Genomic DNA, 25,035 nt, shown 5'->3' on the forward strand with positions numbered 1-25,035 from the left:
TTTCTTCTTCCTATTTTCATGTCCTGAGCTGCTTTCGTCCACCATGATGTTCTGCCATACTTGGGCCCAGAGCAATAGAGTCAGCCATCTATGAATTGCTCTGAAACCATGAGCCTCCAAATAAACTTTTCCTCTTCTAATTGTTCTTGTCAGGTCTTTTGGGCACTAAAACACTAAACTAATTTACATTTTCAACAATGGTGTATAATAGTTCCTTTTTCTCACCAGCATTTGTTAATTTTTGTTTTTGATAGATAATGGGATGAGATAATGTCGTGCTGAAGTTTTGATTTGCATTTCCCTAATGGCTAATTGAACATTTTATCATATATTTGTTGGTCATTTATTTCTTCTTTTGAGAAATGCCTGTTCAGATTTGCCCATTTTTAAATTGGACTACTTTGGGGTTTTGTTATTGTTGTTGTTCTTCTTGAGTTCCTTTGATATTCCTGTTATTAACTCTGTCTGAGATGAATAGCTAGCAGATATTTTTTCCCATTCTGTAGGTTGTCCCTTAACTCTGTTGTTTCCTTTGCTACGCAGAAGTTTTTACATTTGATGTAAATTTTCATTTTTGTTTCCTGTGCTTTTTAGGTGCTATCCAGAAAATCATTGACTGTACCAATGTCTTGAAATATTTCCCCTATATTTTATTCTGGTGGCTTCAGAGTTTCAGGTCTTACATTTAGACTTTTGATCTCTCTTGAGTTGATTTTTGTACAGGGTAAGACATAGCAATCAAGTTTAAATCTTCTATATGTACTCATATTTTCTTTATTCATTCATTGGTTGATGGACACTCAGGTTGGTCCCATTTTTTGCTATCATGAGCAATGCTGTTAGGAATCTTGGTGTACAAATATCTGTTCAAATTCCTACTTTTGATTCTTTTGTGTCCTGTGCATACTCAGAAGTAGAATTGCTAGATCAGATAATAATTCCATGTTTAAATTTTTGAAGAAACATCTTATAATCTCCACAGATGCACCATTTTATAGTCTTACCAATGCAAAAGGGTTCCAATTTTTCCACATCCTTGCCAAGACTTGGTCTTTTCTTTTATGTATATGTAAAATATCCATCCTGATGAGTATGAAGTGTCATATCAGTGTGCTTTTTATTTGCATTTCCTTGATTAACAATGTTGAACTTTTTCACATTGTTGGTCACCGTACATGTCTTTGAAAAGATGTCTTATTCTATTCCTTAGTCATTTTGAATTGAGCTGTTTGGTCTTTGTTGCTGTTGAATGTGAAACTACCTTTAGCTTTTTAGAATATTTTTCTCAACATTTATGAGTATAAATTATATAAATATATTTATATAGATATCACATCTATTTATATATTTACATATGTGTCCAATTTTGAATATAAATACATTCATTTATGCATGTCTGTGTAGTTTCATAAAAAACAGACCACCTTTTAATAGTTCTTAATCTTTTTAAATATTTTTGTTTAGTTGTATATGGACTCAATGCCTTTATTATTTTTTTTAATGTGGTTCCAGGATGGAACCCAGTATCTCACACCTGCTAGTCAAGTGCTCTATCAATGGGCTACAACTGCAGCCCTAGTTTTTAATCTTTTAATTGTGAGGTATATACGTATATTAAAATATCCAAAATATAAAATATGATTCAGATCAGTACTTCAGCAACCACCAATCAGGTTGAAGACTAAACAGTGTTAGTCTCAGCTCCCAGAAATGCCCCAAAATTACTCACCCTGAAGTAATTTTTATGTCCATTGTTTTCTTGTTTTCTCAGTTTTACCACCTAAGTATGTACTCCTAAGCAACATACCTTTGTTTTTCTTTAAACTTGATATAAATAGAATCACATGGAATACATGCTTTTGTGTCTGGATCTTTTCACTTTACATTGTTTTTCTGAGGGCCATCATTATTGTGTGTATTTTTCTATTGTGTGGTTATACCCCTATATCCATTATATTCCTAATGGACATTGGGAGTGCTTCCAATTTTCATTTATTGTAAATAATACTACTTGAACATTCCTGTACACATCTCCTGGTATAAGTGTGTATGCCTCTTGGTGGGGTATTTACCAAGGAATGGAATTGCTTCATTACAGGGTTTGTGTTTCTTTTACATTAAGAGAATTTTTACATTGTATTTCCAATATTTTTAGCAGCTCCACATCCTGGTACTGTCAGTTGAATATTCTTTTATAACTCATGTTTTTTCATGACACTTAAACTGATCATATTTAGCAGGTGCATAGTAAAAATAACATATTTTATTTCACCAGTCCTTATTAGAGGATAATTATATTTTCAAATTTTCATTGCCATAATTAATGCTACAGCACCTCTTGTTTTTATATAGATATGCAAAACTATGTATATAAACATAGGCATATATTCATACACAATACACACACATTTCACTGGGCAGTTATAGATTATTTCCTTAACATAAAATTCTGGAAGTGAAATTCATGAACTAAAAGCATATATCCACTTAAGGCATCTATTTTAAAACTTATTGCCACATAGTCTACTTTAAAAAAGAAAAAAAATGCTTAAATATTTAAATCCTCACCCAAAGTATATGTGTTCATTTTCTCATGAATTCAGTAAAATAATATTACCATCATTATAAAATTCTTCCAAAAGTATATGCCAAAAATAACTAATTACTTTCATTTTAACTTCCTGGATTATTAGTGAGATTAGGTAATAATTATTAGTTATTTGGATGTATTTTTAGTGACTTACATTGTCATGACATTTCTTCTATTGTGTTTTTTATTTGTAAAACATTTTTTATACGTCTATATTATTGATACTTTGTATTTCAAGTGTTTGCCTGTTTTTGTCAAATTTAACTTTTGATTGTAGTATTGATTTGTAGACATCCTTAGATATTGCATTTTGTATTAATATTTTCCTTATATTTTCTTTCTAATATTACAATCAGATTCATAACTACCTATGTTTTTCTTTATTTTTTCATTTTATTTCTTATATTAACATAAAATTATATATATTGACCATGTTTAGCCATTGATTTGAAATATAAAAACATGGTGGAGTGAATAAGTCTGGTTAATTAACATATGTATTACCTTACACAGTCTTGTGGTGAGAATAGGTTATATCCGCTCTCCACATTTTTTCAATAATACAGTGTATTGTTAACTGTAGTCACCTTGTCATAATAACTCTCATAATCTCATAATTGGTTATACCCTCAGGCCTAAAACTGTTTTCTATAATCACATTGTTGGTGGTGGCATTATTCTTAAAAAGTTGTGTATCCAATAAGGAATAAAGTGAGTGAATAATTATATTAGTGTCATTGAAAACCAGGATTTTGACGTGTACAAAAGAGACACAGCTATGACATTAAAAAGGCTAAGTAAATTTGCTATATCACCAACTTCTAATTGGCAATTTCATAAGGTATTTTATCTTTTAAAAATTATTTCCCAGTTCTGTTCATTAAAAAGGTATAAATATAATGAGCACTCTAGCATTAACTGAGTACCTCTAGTCCTCAGATTCTAGTCTCCAAGTCAATGGTGCTCTTAAACTTATTCCTCCTATCTAACTGAAATTTTCTATCATTTTACCAACAGCTCTTCAATCCCTACCCCCAACAACTCCAGGCTTTGGTAACCACTATTCTACTCTCTATGAGATTAACCTTTTTATTTTCCATATGAGCGAGATCATGTAGTTTTAACTTTCTATGTCTAGCTTATTTCACTTAATGTCATGCAGGCTCATACATGTTGTAAATGACAGGATTTTTGCCTTTTTTTAAAGTATTTATTTATTTATTTTTTGTTTTTGGCGGACACAACATCTTCGTTTGTATGTGGTGCTGAGGATCGAACCCTGCCGCACGCATGCCAGATGAACGCGCTACCACTTGAGCCACAATTTGCCTTTTATAGGGTGAATAATATTCTGTTGTGTATATAAACCACATTTTCTTCATCCATGCTTATGTCATAGAGTCTTGATCCAGGTCACATTTAAATTTCTTACTATTTTTTTTTTGCAAGTATGCTTTTAAGGTATATACCGTGAACTTTCTTCAAAAAGCCAACAGTGCTAGTCATCTCCCCTTTGATGATGTCTCCCACCATTGATGATCCTTGTCTAGATCCATTAATTGATTAGGGAGTACAAATAACAATATTTTAATGCTATGGTTTCCTTTTCATTTATTAATTAGAACCCTTCTAAAAACAGACACTTCCTGTCAACTATTTGATTGTCCAGGGACAGAGTTCTTGCAGGAAAGGCATATTAAATGTTTGATTCATTCCCTTGATTTTCTTGTTTTCAAAATTCTTAATTGATTAATTTCCTCTAGAAGAAAGTGTGTACCCCCCAACTTGCTTATATATTGTGAACTCATTTATTTAAACATATGTATTCCAGCCATTTGAAGTTATTATCTTTTGACAGTCAACCTGACCCATTTTTGCATGATTTTGGTAGCCTTTGCTAGCTGTTTTGCTTTCTGGTATGGCAAGAGGATCAACACTCATTTGTTTCCATGCCCCAGACCTCCAGATCTCCAGACCTGGAACCAGTCACTTATCCTAAAAAGCCTTATTTCTTTTAGTGGAAAATGATACTTGGAGACTAGAATCTGAGGACTAGAGGTATTTATTATTGCTAGAGTGCTCATTATATCTATACCTTTTTAATGAACAGAACTAGGAAATAATTCTTTAAAAGATAAAATACCTTATGAAATTGTAATTAGAAGTTGGCAATACAGAAATTTACTTAACCTTTTTAATATTATAGCTGTGTCTCTTTTGTACACATCAAAATCCTGGTTTTCAATGACACTAATATAATTTCTCATTCACTTATTCCGTAGTGGACACATAACTTTTTCAGAATAATGCCACCAACAACAATGTGATCATAGAAAGAAAACAGTTTTAGGCCTAAGAATATAACCTATTTAAGATTTATAGTAAAATTGGAATGGTTCTTCTCTGTGCGGTGATGTACCAACTTGATACACAGTTATGTTTTTTTTTTGTTTCCAAATTTTAGTATTTGCTTTTTAATTTTATTCAGTATTATAGTATTCTAGATTATAATAAAGTATGTTTATGAATAAAATATTTTCAAAGAATTCTAACTTCTATCTCTAACTCCTCTGCCCTGTTCCTCTCTCCCCTATACAACTCTAAAGGTTTATCCTTTATATTCATGAAGATCTTTCTTTACTCATAGATAGCTCCTGGAATTTAGAAAGGCTTGTGCTTTTCTTATAATTGTTATTTTTATACTTATACTATTATATAATACCTCCTCTTTTTTAAAAAAATTAATTTTGACTAGGATCTCTTGGTTTCATACTATTACTAGCTAACACATCTTCTGCCCTTAATATCCAATATTAATTTGACATACTGTCTTTGTATGAATATCATTTATCCCCACAGGGTCTCTTATGCCTCTCAAACTGAACTACCTAAAATTCTCTAAATGTCTTGAACACTGTCTCCATGCCATCAGTAAAATCTTAAAAACTCATTTCTGAGTTTCTCTAACTCACTTAAAATTGAGAGAAGTGCAGAATAGAATTGTGGTCAAATCCCTGCAAAGCCTCGGGCCAGTTTTGTGACCTTGCTCATCCTAAACCATCTTAAATTTTGTTTTATTTCTATAAGTTTTGGATTATAATGCCTATTTCACAGGGTTGATGTGAGGATTAAATGGGACAACACGTAAAGCACCTAAAATAATATGTGACACATAGCAATCTCTCAATAAAGAAAATTAGCACTTAACATTTTATTTAACGAGATATAAGAGGTGAATTATTAAGAATTATTAATGTATACTTTTTATGCATTTATATGATAAATATTTGTTGAATAATTTGTTTCTTGAATTTTTCATTCATTTAGTAAATATTTATTGAATGACTATTATTTCCTAGGTACTCATGTGTAGTTTTATCTTTTAATTATTCAAGTATTTATGAGTTCCACATGGGTTGAACCTTGGCGACACAATGGTGAAAAAGATGGACATAGTCCCTACCTGAATGAAATGGTCTGTCTTCCATCTTACCAGAAGTCAGAACTTGTGAAGTTTTTGAATAAGTTATTTTAATCCTTATAACTACCCTTTGAGGATCCCTAGTTTGCTGATGCTTGGCTTGCCTGGAAATGATTTTCTCATTTGACTACATGACTGGTTTTTCACTTCCTTTTTGGTTTGAAGATCTTCTAAAAAAAAAATAACTTCTGAGTGTAGTTATTCAGAATTTATCTGCACTTATCTCAAAAATTACAGTTTACCTCTCTGTCAGGTTATACAGTACAGCACCAAAGAGATTGTAGGCTGCAAGGATGTTTGTAGATAAGGCAAAGTCCTCTATGTCAACTGAATGTTTCCTGTTTTTCAGCTCCAGCAAAATTTAGCTTGACCCACATCTTTGCTCATAGTGTCTTTCTAATCTCTGGTAGCTTTTTGTTGTTGTTGTTCCATGGTATATTTTTATTGAATTGAAAATACGTGTCAATATAACCAAGCAGCACAATAGTTCAATATAAATAATTATTAAATATTGAAGTTAACAAAGCATCAGACTATGTTTATAATTCTTTGAATAAAATTATGGAAAAACAGCAAGGAAATCCCTGAAGCTTTAAAGCATTAAATTCAAAACTTCAGATGATGCAGTCATACAGCCTTAAACTCACATAGGTGCAGAGATAAGCTAGGGAGAACATACTAGCCCAAGGGATAAGACATTCTAAAAAGCTTATACTGGAGTTTTAGAAATGGAGCTATTGTTTAAATCAGTTGAATGGTATTTTTCTAGCTAACTAGCTAACACAGTCCTAATTTCAAATGCCTCTACAGTCCATAAAATAACACAGATGAGACTAAGTCTTAATATATGATTGCATACATTGTATGAGTAGAGCAAAATGAAGCAGGCTCTTTCAGTACCTGTGAAAGTTAATCTGTTAAATACCAATTGATGATTACGACATTGGAATACAAACCTAGTGTCCTCAAATGTAATAATTTTTAAATTGAAGCTATGAATTTTTAAATGTTGCTAAAGAATTTTCTAATTTAAAAAAAAAGTGCATACTCAAAACATTGGCTGAGTTGTTTGGCTGCTAATTTGTGATCTCTGGTGAAAAATATACTATTGTGACATGGATCAAGGTGTATCTTAGCATTTGCATCTTTAAAAATACATGTCGTTTTTATGACATAGAAATCTGTAGAGGGCTGGGGTTGTACCTCAGTGGTAGAGCACTTGCCTAGCAGTGTGAGGCACTGGGTTTGATCCTCAGCACCACATAAAAACAAACAAACAAATAAAGGTTAAAAAATGTTTAAAAAGAAATCTTTAGAAATGGTTTTATATCCTTAAACAGTTATAACCTATCAGAAATAACTGGAAATGTGGCATTTCCATGAAATGAAGCTATTTGTGTTTGCCAGAAAACACATTAAAATATTTTGTAATAGTCAACTTTGTGAACTAGAAACAGCTGTGCTTGGAGATGTGTTTGTTAAATCTGTTTAAAAAATTTTTTTTCTACTTTGCTTGAGTATGAAAGTTGGCATCAAGTAAAAAAGTTAAAATTATATGGTTTTCTCTGCTTTTTCAGAAATTAAGATAAGTTAAAGAACTATCCATGTCTCTTAAATACCATAAAAAACAAATTTCTTGGAAAATTACTAATTTCTGAATATCCCACCCTTTTCTGAGGAAATTACAGGATAATCTGTTATGTAATTGCCATGGGTAATAACTATTTTCTGTTACAAGTAAATTGCAGTATTAAAAGAAATTTATAAGACAGCCAACTGGTTCATATTAGTATATAAACTAAAAGATTCTGAGTAACCACAGGTTTAAATATAACACTTTATAATACTCAATGAGTTATTTTAAAATTCTGCTATCTTGCTCCATAAGAAGTGTTTGTTGGTACTCTAACATTTCAGGTGTTGGATTTTCTGCTTTACTAAGGAATTTTTTAATCTTTCTGATTTTTTTTTTTTTTACTGGGGATTGAACTCAGGGGACTTAACCGTGAGCCTCATCCCCAGCCCTTTTTTATTTTATTTTAATTTTATTTATAGACAGGGTCTCACTCATTTGCTTAGCAACTCATGAAGTTGCTGAGGCTGGCTTTGAACTCGAGATTCCCCTGCCTCAGCTGCACCCAGCATCTTTCTGATTCTTAAGTTTGGCCTACCTATCTACTGAAGTTATTTGTATCAAGTAACTATGGGCCTAGTTATGTATCCTGGGACAGGTATATTATGTTGAGTTAAGGGCTATCCCTGGAAAGCAAGCTTTCAGGAGAAAATATTTGATGCTTGTTCATTCCACTCTATGTTTGGGAAGTGTATAATTAAGTTAATGTCATTTTCCCTTTGCTCACACACAGACACAGATACACACCTTTCAGGCTGTTGATGTTGCTTCTGTGACTAATTTTTTTAATATTCTTCCATGATGCCCTTGATGATCAATTTGGCTCAATTCACATGTGCATATGGAAAGAAAGCCACACAGAGAGATCTCCTTCAGTGAAGTGGGTGGCCCTTCATAGCACCACCACACATCCTGCTGCATACCAATAGATTCTTCAGACATGTGCTGAGCACTCTCTGTGTGCTGTGTACCCTGCAAGGTTCTTGGGACCCTAGAATAATCCCTGCCTTCAGAGAGCTTTGTCCCTGGTGGACAGACATGAGCATTTCAGTGCAGTGGAATGAGTGCTCTCATAGAGGAATGTTTGAGATATAGGGGCCTCAATCATTAAATAGTTTTTTAGTACCTTAGTGTTAGTGTTCTAGAAGCTCCAGGATACATCAAGAAAACAAGAAAGTCAAAGATATTCTGCTCCAGACATTTGCAGAAACCACGAAAAGGCTTATACCAGGGTTCTGATGTGAAGTCTCTATGTGTTAAGTAGTAGTTTTAGTGAATAAATTGGCTTCTATACACAAGCAATAAATTATCTAAAATATGAAATTGAAGAAAATTTTTATTTACAATAGGTTCAGAAATAAAAATGCTTGGGAATAAATTTAACAAAAAGTCAATGGCTGATCCAAATATGTTGCCAGGATTTAAAGCCTCCTTAGCAGAGAATTAGCATGAGTGGAAATCAAACACTTCCATTTCTGTTCTCAAGTTCCATTTTATGGTATCAATGCAGAAGTTGAAGTTGCAACTTTCAGTTTTTGTTCTTTTTTAAAGACCACATCTATGTAGCAACAAAAGGCATCATTATCCATCACAGGCTGCTTGCTAGGAAGGGAAGTGGAAGGCACTCCAAGTCACCTCCATGCTAATAAATTGTTATTGATAAATACTGGCAGGATCACTATGGGAAGAAGCATTTTCAAAACCTGAAAGTGAAGAGCACCCTATGTCCTCTGCATGAATTTGTCACAGCCTAGAACTGGGGCACATTGAAAGCCCCAACGTGCTGTCCTCTGGATTCACTAATGTTTACAGTGATAGCCTCTCAGGACACAGGGCAGTGACTTTCATCCTTTACAAAGTGAAATAAACATGACTGCTGTGCACATCTTCTTCATACATTTGCAACCCTTGCCTGAGAGATGGCCCAAGTTCTATTTTAGGTTTCTCACTGCCTAAACCCACTCAGCTCCTTGACATGTGCATGGAGGTGGGAGGCGCTCTGCATGTGAAGAATTAAAAGCTGATGGGTTAGAATCACATCAACAGAATTTCTGGGCCTCATGCAAATTCCAACCTCCACTCCAACTCTTCTCATTCCTCTATTGTGACTTTAGTCTTCCACTTGTTTTAACCTGGCTGTGTTTCCTAACCCCAGTTTTGTTCTGACCCTCATGTGAATACTCTTCATGGCTTTGGTCATGTTAGGTTCTTTCCTTTTAGTCACTGGTACACCCTTTGAAGTTCTTAAGGAGGTATCTGGATTTAAGTCTGGCTCACTTCCTGTCAAAAATAAGCCAGGATCTTTGAAGGTAGAGATCTGTTAAATAAGGGTTAAAATATTGTTAAAAGTCCAAATAATTGCAGTTTCAAAAGGACAAATATGTTTTAACAGGAATGACACTTATGGACATGTATGTACATCAGCATGCTTTTAGTTATTTGTACATTTTAAATTATCGTAACTTAACTTTGAAGTTACCCATATAGCTAGGCACCTGCATTGTTCATCCACAATGTCCTTTGAATTTGTTACCTTAACTCTTGGGAGGTCCTGTTTGCCTCCTCTGGCCTTCCTCTCACATTCCTGTGGCGGGCCACCAAAGAAGGAACCAGACAGCTGTGGTGAAAGAACAGTCCCAGATCTCTCTGTGCATCCTGTGAACCTTGCCAACCATACAGAAAGGAGAGGAGAAGCTGTGGGCAAGGCAGCCAGTTTTGTACAGCAATTCTCTGCTCTTCTAAGCCCATGTTGTAGCCAAAATACTTTGCTTTATTCCTCTTTTACATTTACCTAGAGAGATTACTTAGAATTGAAATGACTGAATAAAAATGTGTTCTTCCAAATATATCCCTAGTTATAAGTTTAAATGAACAACAGTTTAAAGAAAATTATTGAGAATTTACAAGCTGAGTACTAGACCTCAAAGATGAATACAGCAAGGTTCCTATCAAGCATGAAGGGCCATAGACATATTTAAAAATGTTGATAATAATGCACAGTGTATACAATAATAGATGTATCTCAAAATACAAAAACAGAAAGAAGAAATTAATTTTCTCTGGTGGTTTCACTTGAAGGAATCACAGATGGTGACCATGAGATACTTTAAAGGAAGATTGAATGCTCTGAGTAGACAAGAGACAAATTGCAGGTGAAGGCATATAATTGCAAAGACATCATTTACAGACTATATTGACTTTACATTGCTTCTGTAACAAATCACAACAAATTGAGTCTCTTATAACCAATTTTATCATCTCATGACTTTGTAGGTTAGATATCCAACATTGGACAGATGTCTATCATTGATGTGTGGCCAGAGCTGCATTCTTTAATGGAGGTCCTAGGGGTACTTCCAGTACTTTACCTTTTTAGCCTCCAGAGACCACTTATATTTCTTGGCTTATGATGACTTTCATCCATATTCAAAGCCAACAATGGTGGGTCAAGGACTTCCTTCATTTCAAGTCTTTCCTCCTTTATTTTCATCTCTCAAACTCAACCAACAAAAATTTTTGCTTCTAATGACTTATTTAATTAGATTGGACCCTTCCAGATAGTCCATAATATCTCACTTCTCAAGGTCCACACTCTTAGTCACATCTGCAGAAACCTCTTTGCCCTATAAAGTAACATATCCACAGGTTTCAGGGATTAGGCATGGACATCTTTGCGTTAGCATTATTCTACCCTCCATAGGATCTGCAGTTGGTATTACAGAGCTGAAATGGTCATGGGAGACTGCGGAGGGTGGGACAGTTGCTGGATAAGGAAGACCTTTTGTAGACCATGTAAGGAATCTAGGCTCCATCTTGAAGGGATGAGATCTTTGAAGGGTTTTAAGCAAGATGAGAATTGGGTTTGGATAGAGTAGTCTGCTGGTAGCACATAGGACAGACCCAAGAAGGATAAGACCTAAAGCCCGGGAAGTTGACGACTGCCAAGGTCTCAACAAGAAATGATAAGGATATGTGCATGGCACATTATGGATTATTCATTCTATGAAACTGTTTGACAATATTTAATTCAACAGAATCTATAGATGAAATGCCCTGTAATACAAATTTCCCTCTAACAAATATTCACCGGCACTGGGCCTAGAAGGCATTTCATGTCTTACATGGCCTCTGCCCAAATAAAGTCCGATAGAGCTTGTTCTATGACATTTATCCTACAAACCCTTCTGTTTGGGAATCATCAGGATGTAGGTGGTAGTTTAGACTGTGAGAACTAAGTAAGGGATCCTAGGGAAAGTAAGTTATTTAAAAAGAGTAACAGAATGAGGGCCAAATCCTTGAGAACACAACCTTTAAAGGGAGGGTCAGGAAAGAAAATAAGAATAAGGAAAGACTGGTAATGTATGTCAGAAACCAGAGGAGGGGGGCTTCCAGAAATAATTAAATGTAGTAAGTCAATAGTAATAAATATCACAAAATGTTTAAGTAAGATAAGGCCAGAGAAATATCATTTGAATTTAATAATTAAAAGGTACAGGACCTCCATTTGCAACCAATATGGAATAATAGAAACTATATTTACCTCCTACCTTAACTAAAAAAATGGATCAAATTATATTAAATATTCCTTTTCAGAATTTTAACCACAGACCACACAGCACAATGATGCCTGGAGAGGAGGGAAATAATGAAGGGAAACCCATAATTGCCTATCTTACTTCCCAGATTTTCTGGGTTATAATATACAGAGGGAAACAGAGGCAGGTGGTCTTGTTGATGATTTCAAAAGACAGAGTTTAGAGTTCAGACAGGTCAAGTTGACTAAATGACACAGTTAAGAAGAAAGAGCTCCATAAATAGCTCCAGATATTTATAGAGGACTTCCTGAATATTGATCAAGGCATGCATGTAGGGATACTGATCAGGCAGGAGGAAGAACTTCCAGAAAGTAGAACTCACGCAGGGCCAGCAATAGGTCATGTTCCTACCAACCCAAATAGCATGTGGGGGAATTCAGTAAGAGTGTGCATTCAGCAGGAGGACTAAAGTATTGCTACACATAAGATTGTTCTGGACCTCTTAAATGTTAAAAGCAAACCTTGGAAGGATCAAACTGTTACCAAGTTACCTGTGTGAGAACTGACTGAAAAGGAGACAGAAAAGGGGTAGTTAGATGGGAGCATAATTTCCAGGGTATATTTTATTTTGCTTATTATTTTTTCCAGTACTGGGGATTGAACTCAGGGCCTTGCACATGCTAAGCAAACTACCACAGAACTACATCTTAGCTCTTATTTTTATTTTGAGATGGGATCTCATTAAGTTCCCCACATTGGCCTAAAATGTGATCCTCCTGCCTCAGCCTTCCAGGTATCTGGGATTACAGATGTGTACCACCACCACTGGCTCATGTTTTTTAAATGAGAAAGATGAGCAAATTTGGTCTGGGGTTGTGGCTTAGCGGTAAAGCGCGTGTCTAGCACATGAAAGGTCCTGGGTTTGATCCTCAGCACCACATAAAAATAAATAAATAAAGGTATTATGTCCAACTATACCTAAAAAATAAATATAAAAAAGATATGAGCAAATTTATAGGTTGAGGATAATAATAAAAAGCTGATAATGACTAATCCCTTATTTGTGTACTAAGATATTATATACCACTATACATATATTGATTTGTTCACTATTGTCTTATGAAATAGGAACTATTTTTATCTCCTTTACAACTGAATAAACTGAGGCATGGACTGGTTAAATATTATTCAATATTATGTAGTTAAAAAGTAGCAGAGCTAGAATTCAAACCAAAGTCCACTTGTCATGAACTTGACTACTCTGAGCCAGCAAAAAGGGAAAAGTAGAGATTATAGAGGAGACAAACTATAATGGATGATTTGCCATCTTAGAAAGGGGTAGGAGAATAGTATGTGAGAGCAAGTGGATGGGTTGGCCATAACCAAGAAAAAAGAAATACTTAATTTTTGAGATGTGGGGAAAGAAGTTACTGGAAGGTGGTGCTATTAAATAGGTCCGTTGATATTGGGATGAGTTCAGGTGGCCCGGGTTTTTCGGGTGAATGAGTTAGGTGAGTGAGAAAACAAAATTTGATATACAACTAAAGAAAATGTCAAAGGAGTGGTGAGAGCCCAATTGTGTTTGGAAGCCATTTCAAATGGCTGTGTTGTTTATTTCTAGCAGTAAAAGGAAGGAGGTCAAGAGTGAGAGGGAAATGAAGGTAGTAAGGATTTGTGCTTTCAAGGTTTTGCTATATCTAAAGGAGATCAAACCAGTAGATAATAGCAAAGAGGCCAGAAGAGACAGGCTAACAACCACAGCCACCTTTGACAGGGCCAGCTCCCCTGCCCAGGCCCACATGAACACCTAATTATTTCCTCATATGACCCCCTTGTAGATAAGCTCACTTGGTAAAAAAGCTCTTACAGAGCTGTTCCTTTCCTTGGAATGTCCTAGAATTTCCATTTTTGAAATTTTTTCCATATTATTCCATGTCATCCATGAATCATGAACTCTTGTTAAACTTTCAGCTCTAGTGTAAATGTTTCCTCCGAGTCACAGTTACCAAAAAGGCAGTTCAGTAACACAAGCATCTATTGTGAAATTGTATTTATGAACTTTTGACTTTATATCTAACCTTTTGTTGTGTATATTCTTTGACCATTTAAGATTGGCCTTTATGCTGTATTCCTTAGATTCTGCATTTTTAAAACATGACAAATTTGGTTGCCTAACTTAGATCATGCAGTATGAACATACAATAATTTTTTTTCCATGTCTACACTGTGTATGAGTGAAGCATTTCCATCTATTAGCACCAAATCTGGAGTTTCTAACCAGGGGCAGACCTGCTTTCGGACAGTTGGCAACTTGACAAAAAAAAAAAAAAAATAGTTACTTTCTGAAGAACCAGATTATGATGTTTTAATATTTTTTAAGGAGGAAAATTCACTCTTCATAGTTTGGTTTTTACCATTTTCTCTTTAAAATGTTTGTGTTTATTAGAGGATGCCCAAATAACTGTTTATTAGTCTTATTTCTAAACATCTGTGACATCTATGATTTGGGCAGAAATTGCAAAAACAAATAAGATGCTTTTCCCCATCAGCTTTCTTGGCCTTTGAGACATCAAAGGCCAGTGGAATGATGGGAACACCAAACAGAAGAGGAAATGTGTAGATATTCTGCTTTGTTATGGTCATAAAATATGCTAACATGCCTTGCTGGCCCACCTGCCATTACATTTCAGACCTTTAATTTAAAGCTGGGATCCCATTTATAGGAAATAAAGCTGAGCAGTCCCTAAGTCAGAGCTATAATCTAGTTGTATCTGAATTTTGTATCAGATTCCAGTACCTTCCCGCCCCAAATTCTGCTCTATTTCCTATTGTGTAAAGCAATCATTTTCAAGCATATTTTAATAAACATTATTGACAGCAATACCTATTGTGTTGCCAAACTGTTAGGAAATAGAAACAAACAAAAATAAAAACATGAAAGCAATACATACTTACCACCCAGAAAGCACCATTTTAACACCTTAGCTCTTATCCTCTAGATCTCTGTATGTTCACATACTCATATGTAGAAGATCATACTCTACACACAGTACTTGCTTTCTGGCCCAGATGTGTCAGCTTCACTTTGTATCTTCCTTGTGTCAGATCTAAATTCAGTCATTTCTCTGACACTTGCTGGTTTCTTTTAATGGAGGTATAAAAGACCACGATCATATTAAAGACCACAGTGGGGGTGTTAGGGACTGTTCATTGTTGCTAATGTGGCATTGTTTTTAGACCATTTTAATGAACAAAGCTAAGCTGGTTTGGTTTGGTTTTGGATTATGAGTTCATACTAGTATTTGCAGTTCAGTTTTAACTTTACAGTGTTTTCACTAATTTCTTTGATTTTACACTGAAAATCTTAATTTCTAACAATTTACATTTAAAAGTTTGTTTTTCTGAGTTAGAATGTCCATACCACAAAATTCACTCTTGTTTTCAGTGGTCTTTAATATATACAATCATGAAATCACCATGTTCTAATTTTAGAATATTTCCATTACGCAAAAATAAATCTGCCAAAAGAGGTGGCACATACCTTAATCCCAGCAGTTTGGCAGGCTGGGATGATTGTGAGTTCAAAGCTAGCCTCAGCAAAAGCAAGGTGCTAAGCAACTCAGTGAGACCCTGTCTCTAAATAAAATATAAAATAGGGCTGGGGATATGGCTCAGTGGTCAAGTACCCCTGACTTCAACCCCTGGTACTCCCCCAAATTTAAATAAATAAATATATCCTACACCCATTAAGTCACTCCATTCTCCATAGCCACTATGTCTATGGGCAGCCATTAAATCTACTTCTCTCTAGATTTGCTTATTCTGTATAGGCATTTGTACATAGACACTGTACAATAGGCTTTGTACTATATGTGGCCTTTTGTGAATGACCTCTTTTCATTAACATATAATGATTTCAAGGTTCAGTCACGTTGTAGCAGGTATCAAGACTCCATTCCCTTTTATGGCAGAATAATGTTCTTTTGTGTGGATATACAACATTTCATTTGTCCCTTCATAAATTGATGGGCTTTAGCCTGTTTCCTTTTTTATTATTTTAAGTGATTCCAAGTTTTTGTGTAAGCATGTATTTGAAATTTGCTTGGATACACTCTTTTTCATGTAGATTTGATGTATTATCTGATGTGACTTACTTTCAGCCTAAAGAACTTGCTTTAATATTTCTTACAAGGCTAATCTGTCAGCAATGATTCTCTCCACTGTGGTTTGTCTTAGAATGTCTTTATTTCTTCTTTACTTTTGAGAATACTTTTGATGTATAGATTCTTGATTGACAATTTTTGTTTTTATCTTTCATTCTGAGTATGTCATCCATCTGCTTTCCACCCTCCATTGTTTTGGGCGAAAAGTTACCTATTATTTTTAAACTGATTTCCTTGTAAATAATAGACTGGTTTTTTTTTTTTTTTTAGTTCCTGTTTTTTTGTTTTGTTTCTGGGGGGTGTTGTTTCCTGTTCATTTTTGCTTTTCTTGATTTCAAGATTTTAATCTTTACTTTCAATAGTATCACTGTGATGGGTCTGGGTGTAAATATCTTCTTTTTTATCCTATTCAGATATTCATTGAGTTATAGCCCTATTTGGAACTCGTTGAGTTCTTAGATATATAGATTAATGTGTTTCATCACTTGAAAAGTTTTTCATCATTTGAAAAGTTTTTATTCAAGTATCTTCTGTCCTCTTTCTCAACAATTCTTCCATTCTACATAACTGGTAGACCTTATGGTGTCCTTGACTTCTGGAAGGATCTGCTCATGGGTTTTCATGTTTTTTCTTTTTTTTTTCAAATGATATAACCTCTACTGATCTGTCTTCAAGTTCACTAATTCTTTTGCCTGCTCAAATCTATTGTTGAGTTCCTCCAGTGAAAATTTCAATTATTATAATTTTCAATTGAAGAATTTCAATTTAAACATTTTAAATATTCCTGTTTATCATCGATATTCTCTATTTGATAAATTGTCATCATACTGCTTTCATTCTTCAAACATTATTTATAATAAGTTCTTTGAAATCTGTGTTGAATCTGACATCCATATCCTCCCAAGGCAATTTCTGTTTCTTTATATTTTTTCTATGTAGGAGATCATACTTTGTTTCTTTGCATGTGTTATAAATTTTTATTAAAAATTGTAAATTTTTTACAATATATTATAACAATTCTGGATTCTGATCCTTCTGTGTTTGTTGTATTGACATTTTGCTTTTGTTATTGTTCATATGTTCACTTGTTCAGTCATTTGGCCAAACTAATTCTTTAAATTATGTTTCTTCCCTAGTATGCAGCCTTTGATATTCCTGCTCAAATGTTTTTTTCCTTGTTATTTTTAAGCTTGACTTTCTGGGAGCTGCTGCTGGATTACTCTAGCCTAGTGGCTAGATACTGATTGGTCAGGGGTTGTGCTTAAGTTCCCTAAGCCTGTATGGTTTTCATCCTTTTCCATATGGTTTGGGGACCACCATGAAAGTTCAGGGAGTGTACCTATCTGCCTCACTTTAACACAGGGACTGGTAGAGTAGAAAACCCTCTCTGGTCCCGCCTCTGGCTTTTCCATAGCTTCTTAGTTCACCATTATTGAGTGAATTTTAGTAGGGCTTTTTTGACCATCTCTCGCCTTGAGTTCTCTGTTATATTTCTGCTGGTCTGCCTTTACTGACATCACAAAGATATTAGCTTCCTCTTTTAACTCTTGTTATATCTATTATTTTTTATAATTCTCTGGTCCATGGATATTGTAAACTATGTTCCTATTAAAACCAAAGGCAGGGCTGCAGGGCTGCAAATATTCACAACTTGCCCAGCCTCCAGCCTTCTCTGTTACTGAGCAGGAACTTTCTTGTTTGCCCTGCCCAGAATTCTTCCTGTAGAACAGGACATTTGGTAGTGGGAATAGGTACTACCAAGCAGCTGCAGCTACCCACCTGGTAAAACTTTTCCAGCATACTAAACCAAGAGTGGGTGGATGAGTGCTACTGTTTTCTAGGGCTATCCTGCCCACCTAGAGTAGATCTTGAGCAATAGAAAAGTGGGGAGATGGGCACTTCACTGACTATCAAACCTGCCTGAAATAGTTCTTGGGCAACATAGAGCTCTAGGGGTAATGTAGTAGTTCATGGTTCAAATGCCAGTCTCTCACTGAATAAATGCTTTTCCATTTCTTGCAAACCCTTAGGTCAATTTTCAAAGGCTTTAAATTGTTGTCTTAGCTTATTATTTTTTAAAGAGAAAGTGACAGTAAGAGAGAGAGAGAGAGAGAGAGAGAGAGAATTTTTTAATATTTACTTTTTAGTTTTCGGCAGACACAACATCTTTGTATGTGGTGCTGAGGATCGAACCCGGGCCGCATGCATGCCAGGCGACCATGCTACTGCTTGAGCCACATCCCTAGCCCAACTTAGCTTATTTTGATGAGTTCTATCAATATGCCTTTGAGGGAGGGATTATTTGAGTTCTTCACACCACCATTCTAGCACTCCTGATCTCTGGAAGTGGTTTATAATTTATAATTTTATTTATTTGCTTTAACTTACAATACAAAGAAAATAAATGCAAAAAATAAAGGCACAAAGAATTAAATAGTTATTAACAATAAAACTCCTGAATATAGGTGAAGTATTCTGTCATTTCTTCTCTCTTCAAACTGATTTACCTTATGGTGGGGCCTATGTCATATTCATTTCTATTTCTCTTATGCAAGGGAACAGTGGATAGGAAGTAATGGTTTTTCCATTTTAAGAACAAACTAAAGACTGTATGTATTTTTAAACATATAAATCCATAGTTAACTTACCCAGTGGTTCGATGCTCGTCAGCTGGCTAGTTATAAGGCTGGCCCCTACTTCATAGTACATACACATGTATATTAACATACACTCGAATGCTTACCTTTGCCTAAACTTTCCCCAGAAATCTTTCACGATATGCAAATTATTAATAGTATTTATGTACTTTTTACTTACAAGACTTTGAAGGCACAACATCCTTTCAGAAACCAGTGAAAATGTCTGAGTCCTGAAATAAGTTATACAATGCCTCAAAAATACAGGGAAAAAAATATGTAGAACCAAAATAAATGTGCTTAATTAAATAACTATAAAATGTGACACTGTCAGCTTACCAAAGTAACTCAGTTAAAATGTATGTATAAATTATGATTTAAGGTGGCATTTGAATGTATTTTAAACCTTTAAAAGGTCTTTAAGATCCCGTTCACCCTATTCCATCCATGGATTTAAAAAAATGAGGGCTGTGGGAGTGAAACCCAGGCCCTCATGAAAGATCTCTAACATTTTCACAAAGAAGCGATAGTTCCAGTGTATTTAACATTTTCAACTCTGATTTGGATAGAGAGACCAGTTGCCTCATTGTGTAGACTCTTTGTGTTTTGTCAGTTACTTTTATTCACTTGCTAATTACTATAAACAATTTATTGAGCACCTGGAATATGAAGAATAAGGTGCCCCAAACCCCTTCCTCTAGGGACTTATAACCATGTGTTAAATTGCAAAAATAAAGGCACAAAAAAACAAATGGTTATTAACAATAAAAAAATTAAATTTATTATTAAAGAATGTAGGTGTTATATTTTATAAAGTACAGAGTTTGGGGTGAAGGAGATTTGGAAGTAAGAAAAGGTCTTTTCATAAATTGATATTTAGCCTGAGGCATGAAGAAAAAGTTGGAATGAAATAGGAGAAAAGTGAAGAATGGCTAATTCAGAGACGTTAGAAAAGGAAAGAGATCTATGAAAGAAAGAAAAGGCAGCCAGTGTGACAGAAGCACTGTGAGCTTGAAGAGGATGCTGTGGAAGGAGACGGAGAGAGGAAGGCAGGGTCATGCAGGGCCGCAGGATCTTGAATATCATGAATCACGAATTTTATTCCACTTGAAAGTTTTGAGCACCCAGCAAAACAGACCTTGTTTGATTTTTGAAAAGATCTCTGTGGAAAGTAGATGGGTGGGGTTCCTGAGTGGAAGAAGGCACAGGGGGAGTTAGGGAAGCAGTTAAATTTCATACTAGTCTAGTTGAGAGATGATGTATCTTGGACTAGTGGATTCAGAGAAAGGGAGGAAGTGGATGGATTCAAGCAATATTGAAACACAAATCTTTAGTTCTTTTTTTTAAATTTTTAGTTGTTGAGAGACCTTTATTTTATTTATTTATATGTGGTACTGAGAATCAAACCCAGTGACTCACACATGCCAGGCAAGTGCACTACTGTTGAGCCCCAGCCCCAGCCCCTAGTTCTGCTTTTTGATACTATGTCAGTAACAGTTTAAAGTGAAACCTAATTCAAAATACTCATTGTGTTGTGGTTTTAATAAGGTAAAACTTTGGTGTTTAATGTTATGATGTTATTAACTAATTATCATGCTATTCAGAGAGCAAGTCAAATTTTTTTTTTACCAGAAATAAAAGAAGGAATAAACTAACACCTCTGTTTATATTGGATAGTTTCCTTGCTGCTTTGACAGTAGAGGCAGAAGCATCCATCAGGTTAGGACAGTGATGTGGGTTTTTTGACCTAGACCACCTGGTTTAAATCCTGCCTCTGTCTCAATTAGCATTTTACCTGTAACCTTGGACAAACTATTTAACTCTTCAAAACTGTAGTTTCAAATGGAGATAATAATCCCTATCTCATAAAATATTTTCAAGAATGAATAATTTATTTATAATAGGTACTTAATCATTGCTTCGCTCAATTTACAAATGGCCATCCTAGTAATCTATAATATTCAGGTTGTTTGCTAATCCTAGAAATATACTTCTAGAGTTAAATAATTTTATTTAGTTATTTCACTTTCCAGATGAAGAAGTCACAGCCTGGAGAGTCAAAAGATTTGTCCAAGAACAGAGACTGGAGGCAGAATAGAACTAGCTATTTTCTCTAAATACCCAATATCTTTAGAGTAAGCTATATTGCCTCACGTGTACCCTCTCAGATGTTTAACTGAAATATTTTGTAAGATATTAGTATGTCACTTTATCTTCTGCTTAAACATGAGGGGGGTGACAGCTAATGGTGTACTTATGTTCTCTTTGCTAGTTACATGCCATGGGAAAAATTCCTGGAACCAGAATGGCAGAATTAAAAGCAAAGTACACCTTGCTGCATGACACCGTGATGAGGTAAGCTCTTTACCAACGTGGAGATGTCTTTTATCATATCTATATTTCTTACCTGTAACAGGACCTATCTTTCAGTTCAAAGATAGTGTCCCTGAAGCTGGACCCTGAGACAAGGATTGAGTTCAAGTAGTCTCAGAAATGACTCAAAAAAGCATCATGGGAGAGTGGGGAAGTGAGACTGGGAAAGGAGTTTAGTTGGGGTGGGTCATTCTGTGGGTTTTACACTGTGGGCAACTGGGGTGTAGTCTCACAGAGGACATTCTGAGTGACTATGAAGAATGCACCTCAGAATCTGCCACTGAGGGATAACAAAACTGGAATATTTACTACCAGTTTTTCCATCCCTCATTGATTAAAGGATTGTTCCCAGTGAGATTCGTTCCTGGAACTTCTAGCTTGCCCTTGGAGAAGTCAAGCAAGCTTTTATAGCTGGAGATAGAGGTATGCAAGTGCTTGCTGGTGATACTGAAGCTTGAGACAAGGGGATTTTGGTGGCATGCTGATAGCCTGTGCTGCAGAACACTCCTGTAGGACTCCTGCCCACCTCTCCTCCCCACTCAGAGGTATAGATTCTATGACGACCCCAGCCTACATCTGCCAAGATGCCTGTCTTTACTTCTCACTTCTTTTTCCTATGCCAGGCTACTCACCTTAGCCAAGACCAGGTCAGCAGCAGGCCAGAAGAAGCTTCCATAGAATGATGATTCAGGAGCTTTTCCAAGTACCTGCTATTAGGTACTGGGAATCAAGGGGGTAGGGGAGTAGAGAAACAAGGAGAGGGACAAATCTGCTGCTGTTTCTTAACACTCATAAGCCACCTCCTTCCTTTCCTCACCTCCTGCCTCAGAGCCTTATATGATATATTCATCAAAAGCTCCATCCCACCAGTTCCCAGTCATCCTCTTCTGCCAATCCCCAACCAATGCCCCTAGTTCTTAACATGCCCAGGTCTTGTGTCTGTAGGGTACTTTGAGGGTGGAAGCAGAGGGAAGAGTGAATGGCTGGGAGAAGAGCAGGCCTACATCCCAGTGCGAACTTCACTTATACCCCAGTCCATACTAACGCCCCCAGCCTTGGCTCCTCCTCCCCAGCACCTCATGGAGAATCCATTCCCCCAGAGTTGGCACTGCCTGCCAGTAAGTTGTTCTCAAGACTCGGGAATTGGGAGGCTGTAGGTAAAAAATCTGGAGACATCTTCTTCAAAGTACCTCAACTACTTTACTGGTAGAAGACTCTTCAGATGTCAAGGCATCCCTCCAAGCCTTTTTGAAGATACAAGGATATTGCGGAGTTTTTTGTGCTCTGGATAGCTCTTATTTGGAGCCCAGGGGAGCTTGTAGGGTTTAATGATTTAACTTCCCCAAATGGTCGCTGCCCCAAAACTCAGATCCCTGGGCTCTAGTGACATATATCAATGTAGGAGCAAGGCTGTGGTATTATTTCTTCCTGCTTCCAGGTCATGTTACAAAATAGTTACTTCCCTTCTGCTACCCACATTTTACCTCCTCTTGACCCGAAAGTTTCCTCTCTCTGCGTTGTAAACACCAACCACTCTATCCTATGCCCACTGCTTGAAGGGCCTTTAAAGGCATGAAGACATACACTCTCTGCTTTTGTGCTAGGGTTGCAGCAGGCAGGTGTAGGCTGGAGGTATTGAAACTGATTGAGTTTTCCATAAACACCACATTATAAAAGTTGTTAAATTCTCTCCTACAGACACAGAAATATATTTCTGCTGAAATATATTTAAGAATTTATGGATGAATTGTCATTTCCATTCTGACTAGAACCCAACCACCACATTGTCCTCCTCTTCTCTGTGGGAAAACATACACTATGGCCCAATCCAATATTTTGTAGTCTAGTAATTGAAGTATGTCTTATTAAGAGCAGATAACTTTAGATTCACAGAGTATATGAGCATGCAAGGAAATTGAATTATAAGAGAATAACCCTAGTAACTATGTAGTAGAGTGCTTTCCTTGTATGTGTGAGTCCTCGGTTTGATCCCCAGAACCAAAAAATAAAAAAAAGTCTAAGTTTAATTAGTGGAATTTATATATGTGTTTTCACCATAGCTGTAGTCAGTTATTATTTAGCACTCAACACAGTGCCTGGAACATATTCTGCTAATAGCAAACATTTTTGCTGGATGCCATTGGGCACTTGACATATTAAAGCCTGGAAAATGGGTGGAGCTGATAACTTGAGCTGAAACAGCCTTGATAAAATTATGGGGCACTCTGCAAATGAGCTAAAACCTGAAGATGGTGGAGAACACACACCCAAAGAGAATACTGACTCTAAAACAGGAAATGGTCAGACCTTGCCCCAAATAGGTTGGGTAGCTAATGTGAGGGTTTCTCAGAAAGATAAGTCATGTTTGATGATAAAACTGGTGTGTTATAGAAGGTTCTGTGGATTTGACCATGTACAATTTCTCTATCCATCCAGATCTGCCTCTATGTCCACCCTTTCCAAATTGGGCCTAGGGCATAGAATATAATTGGAGTAATAGAATCTCCTTTTCTGTGGTGTTCAAGTATGGTTTTGGACAGGCTTCAGGGTTAAGATTTTAAAAATCCATAATTTATGTTCCTATCTTTACAGGTGAATTTTTCTTCCTAGTTTCCTTGTAAAGTGCCATTACAAGTTTGTTTCTTCCTAAAAGGGTAAAGATCTTTCTATAATCAAGTCAGGAGAACTCAAGAAAGCCAGATTTCTGGGGCAGTTCAAGGGACTGCCCTCATTTCCCCACTTCCTTGGAAGTCTTGGCATTCTTCAAAGTCAGAGGAAATGTGCATAATCCCATTGAATTTAGTCTTTTCTCTGTCAACCTCACATTGTCTGGATCTAGACATCAGTGGTAGGACTTGTCAGCAGGCATTCCAGTTACCAATTCCCTCTGCTGCATGGTCAGCAACTTGAGGTCAGCAGCTGAGCCTTATTCACCTGAGCATGGAGTGCAGTATTTGGCCCCCAAATAATACTGAGGTGAACTGAACCCAAGAATGGGAGCAGCTCCATGCCTCCCACAGGAGCAACCAAGGGTATGGAGGGCGTACCTTTCTCATTGTGCAAATCTGTCTTCCTGGAACCCAGCACCCAAGAGTCAGAGGTCCAGCTGCTACAGAATGCCAAAAATTTTACTGAGCAAATACAACAGCAGCAATTTCACCTGCAGCAAGCTGATAGTTTCCCAGACGCATTCTCCACTGAGGTCTCCAAGATGAGAGAACAGCTGCTCAAGTATCAAAATGAATATAACGCAGTGAAGGAAAGAGAGTACCATAATCAGTACAGACTAAACAGGTAAGTGCTCAGTTCCCTCAGGCGTACTGAAAACAGATAAGAGCAAAGCTGTTTGCACAGAAATAAGAAAAATTAGAAAGTAATTTTAGGTACAAAGAGAGGAACCTACCATATGTTGACAATTACAAGCTCAGTTCTTTCCTTGCTCCCTTGGAGTGAGCAGTCTCTGAACAAAAGGGGTACACAACTGACGTCTAGGAAAAATGACTCAGGTGATGGAGATCCTGTTTTTTGGTGTTTTTTTTTTTTTAATGTATGTCAGGAAATCCATAGCTCTGGAAGCTATAGCCAAAAACTACACTCCATAGAATAAGCACTTGGCACACTCTT

At 36.0% G+C, this 25,035-nt stretch overlaps 1 protein-coding gene across 1 annotated transcript in view; it reads left to right on the top strand.

Moving 5' to 3' along the window:
• Positions 1-25,035, top strand: part of Ccdc146 (coiled-coil domain containing 146) — a 103,935-nt gene that overhangs the window by 38,221 nt on the left and 40,679 nt on the right. Inside the window, exons 2-3 of the mRNA XM_077795972.1 lie at positions 21,311-21,393; positions 24,496-24,705. Coding sequence (XP_077652098.1) covers positions 21,311-21,393; positions 24,496-24,705 — 293 coding nt within the window. The remainder of the gene's footprint in view (positions 1-21,310; positions 21,394-24,495; positions 24,706-25,035) is intronic.

The sequence above is a fragment of the Urocitellus parryii genome, chromosome 3 (genome assembly GCF_045843805.1).
Source record: "Urocitellus parryii isolate mUroPar1 chromosome 3, mUroPar1.hap1, whole genome shotgun sequence".
In the NCBI taxonomy this organism is placed as follows: Eukaryota; Metazoa; Chordata; class Mammalia; order Rodentia; family Sciuridae; genus Urocitellus; species Urocitellus parryii.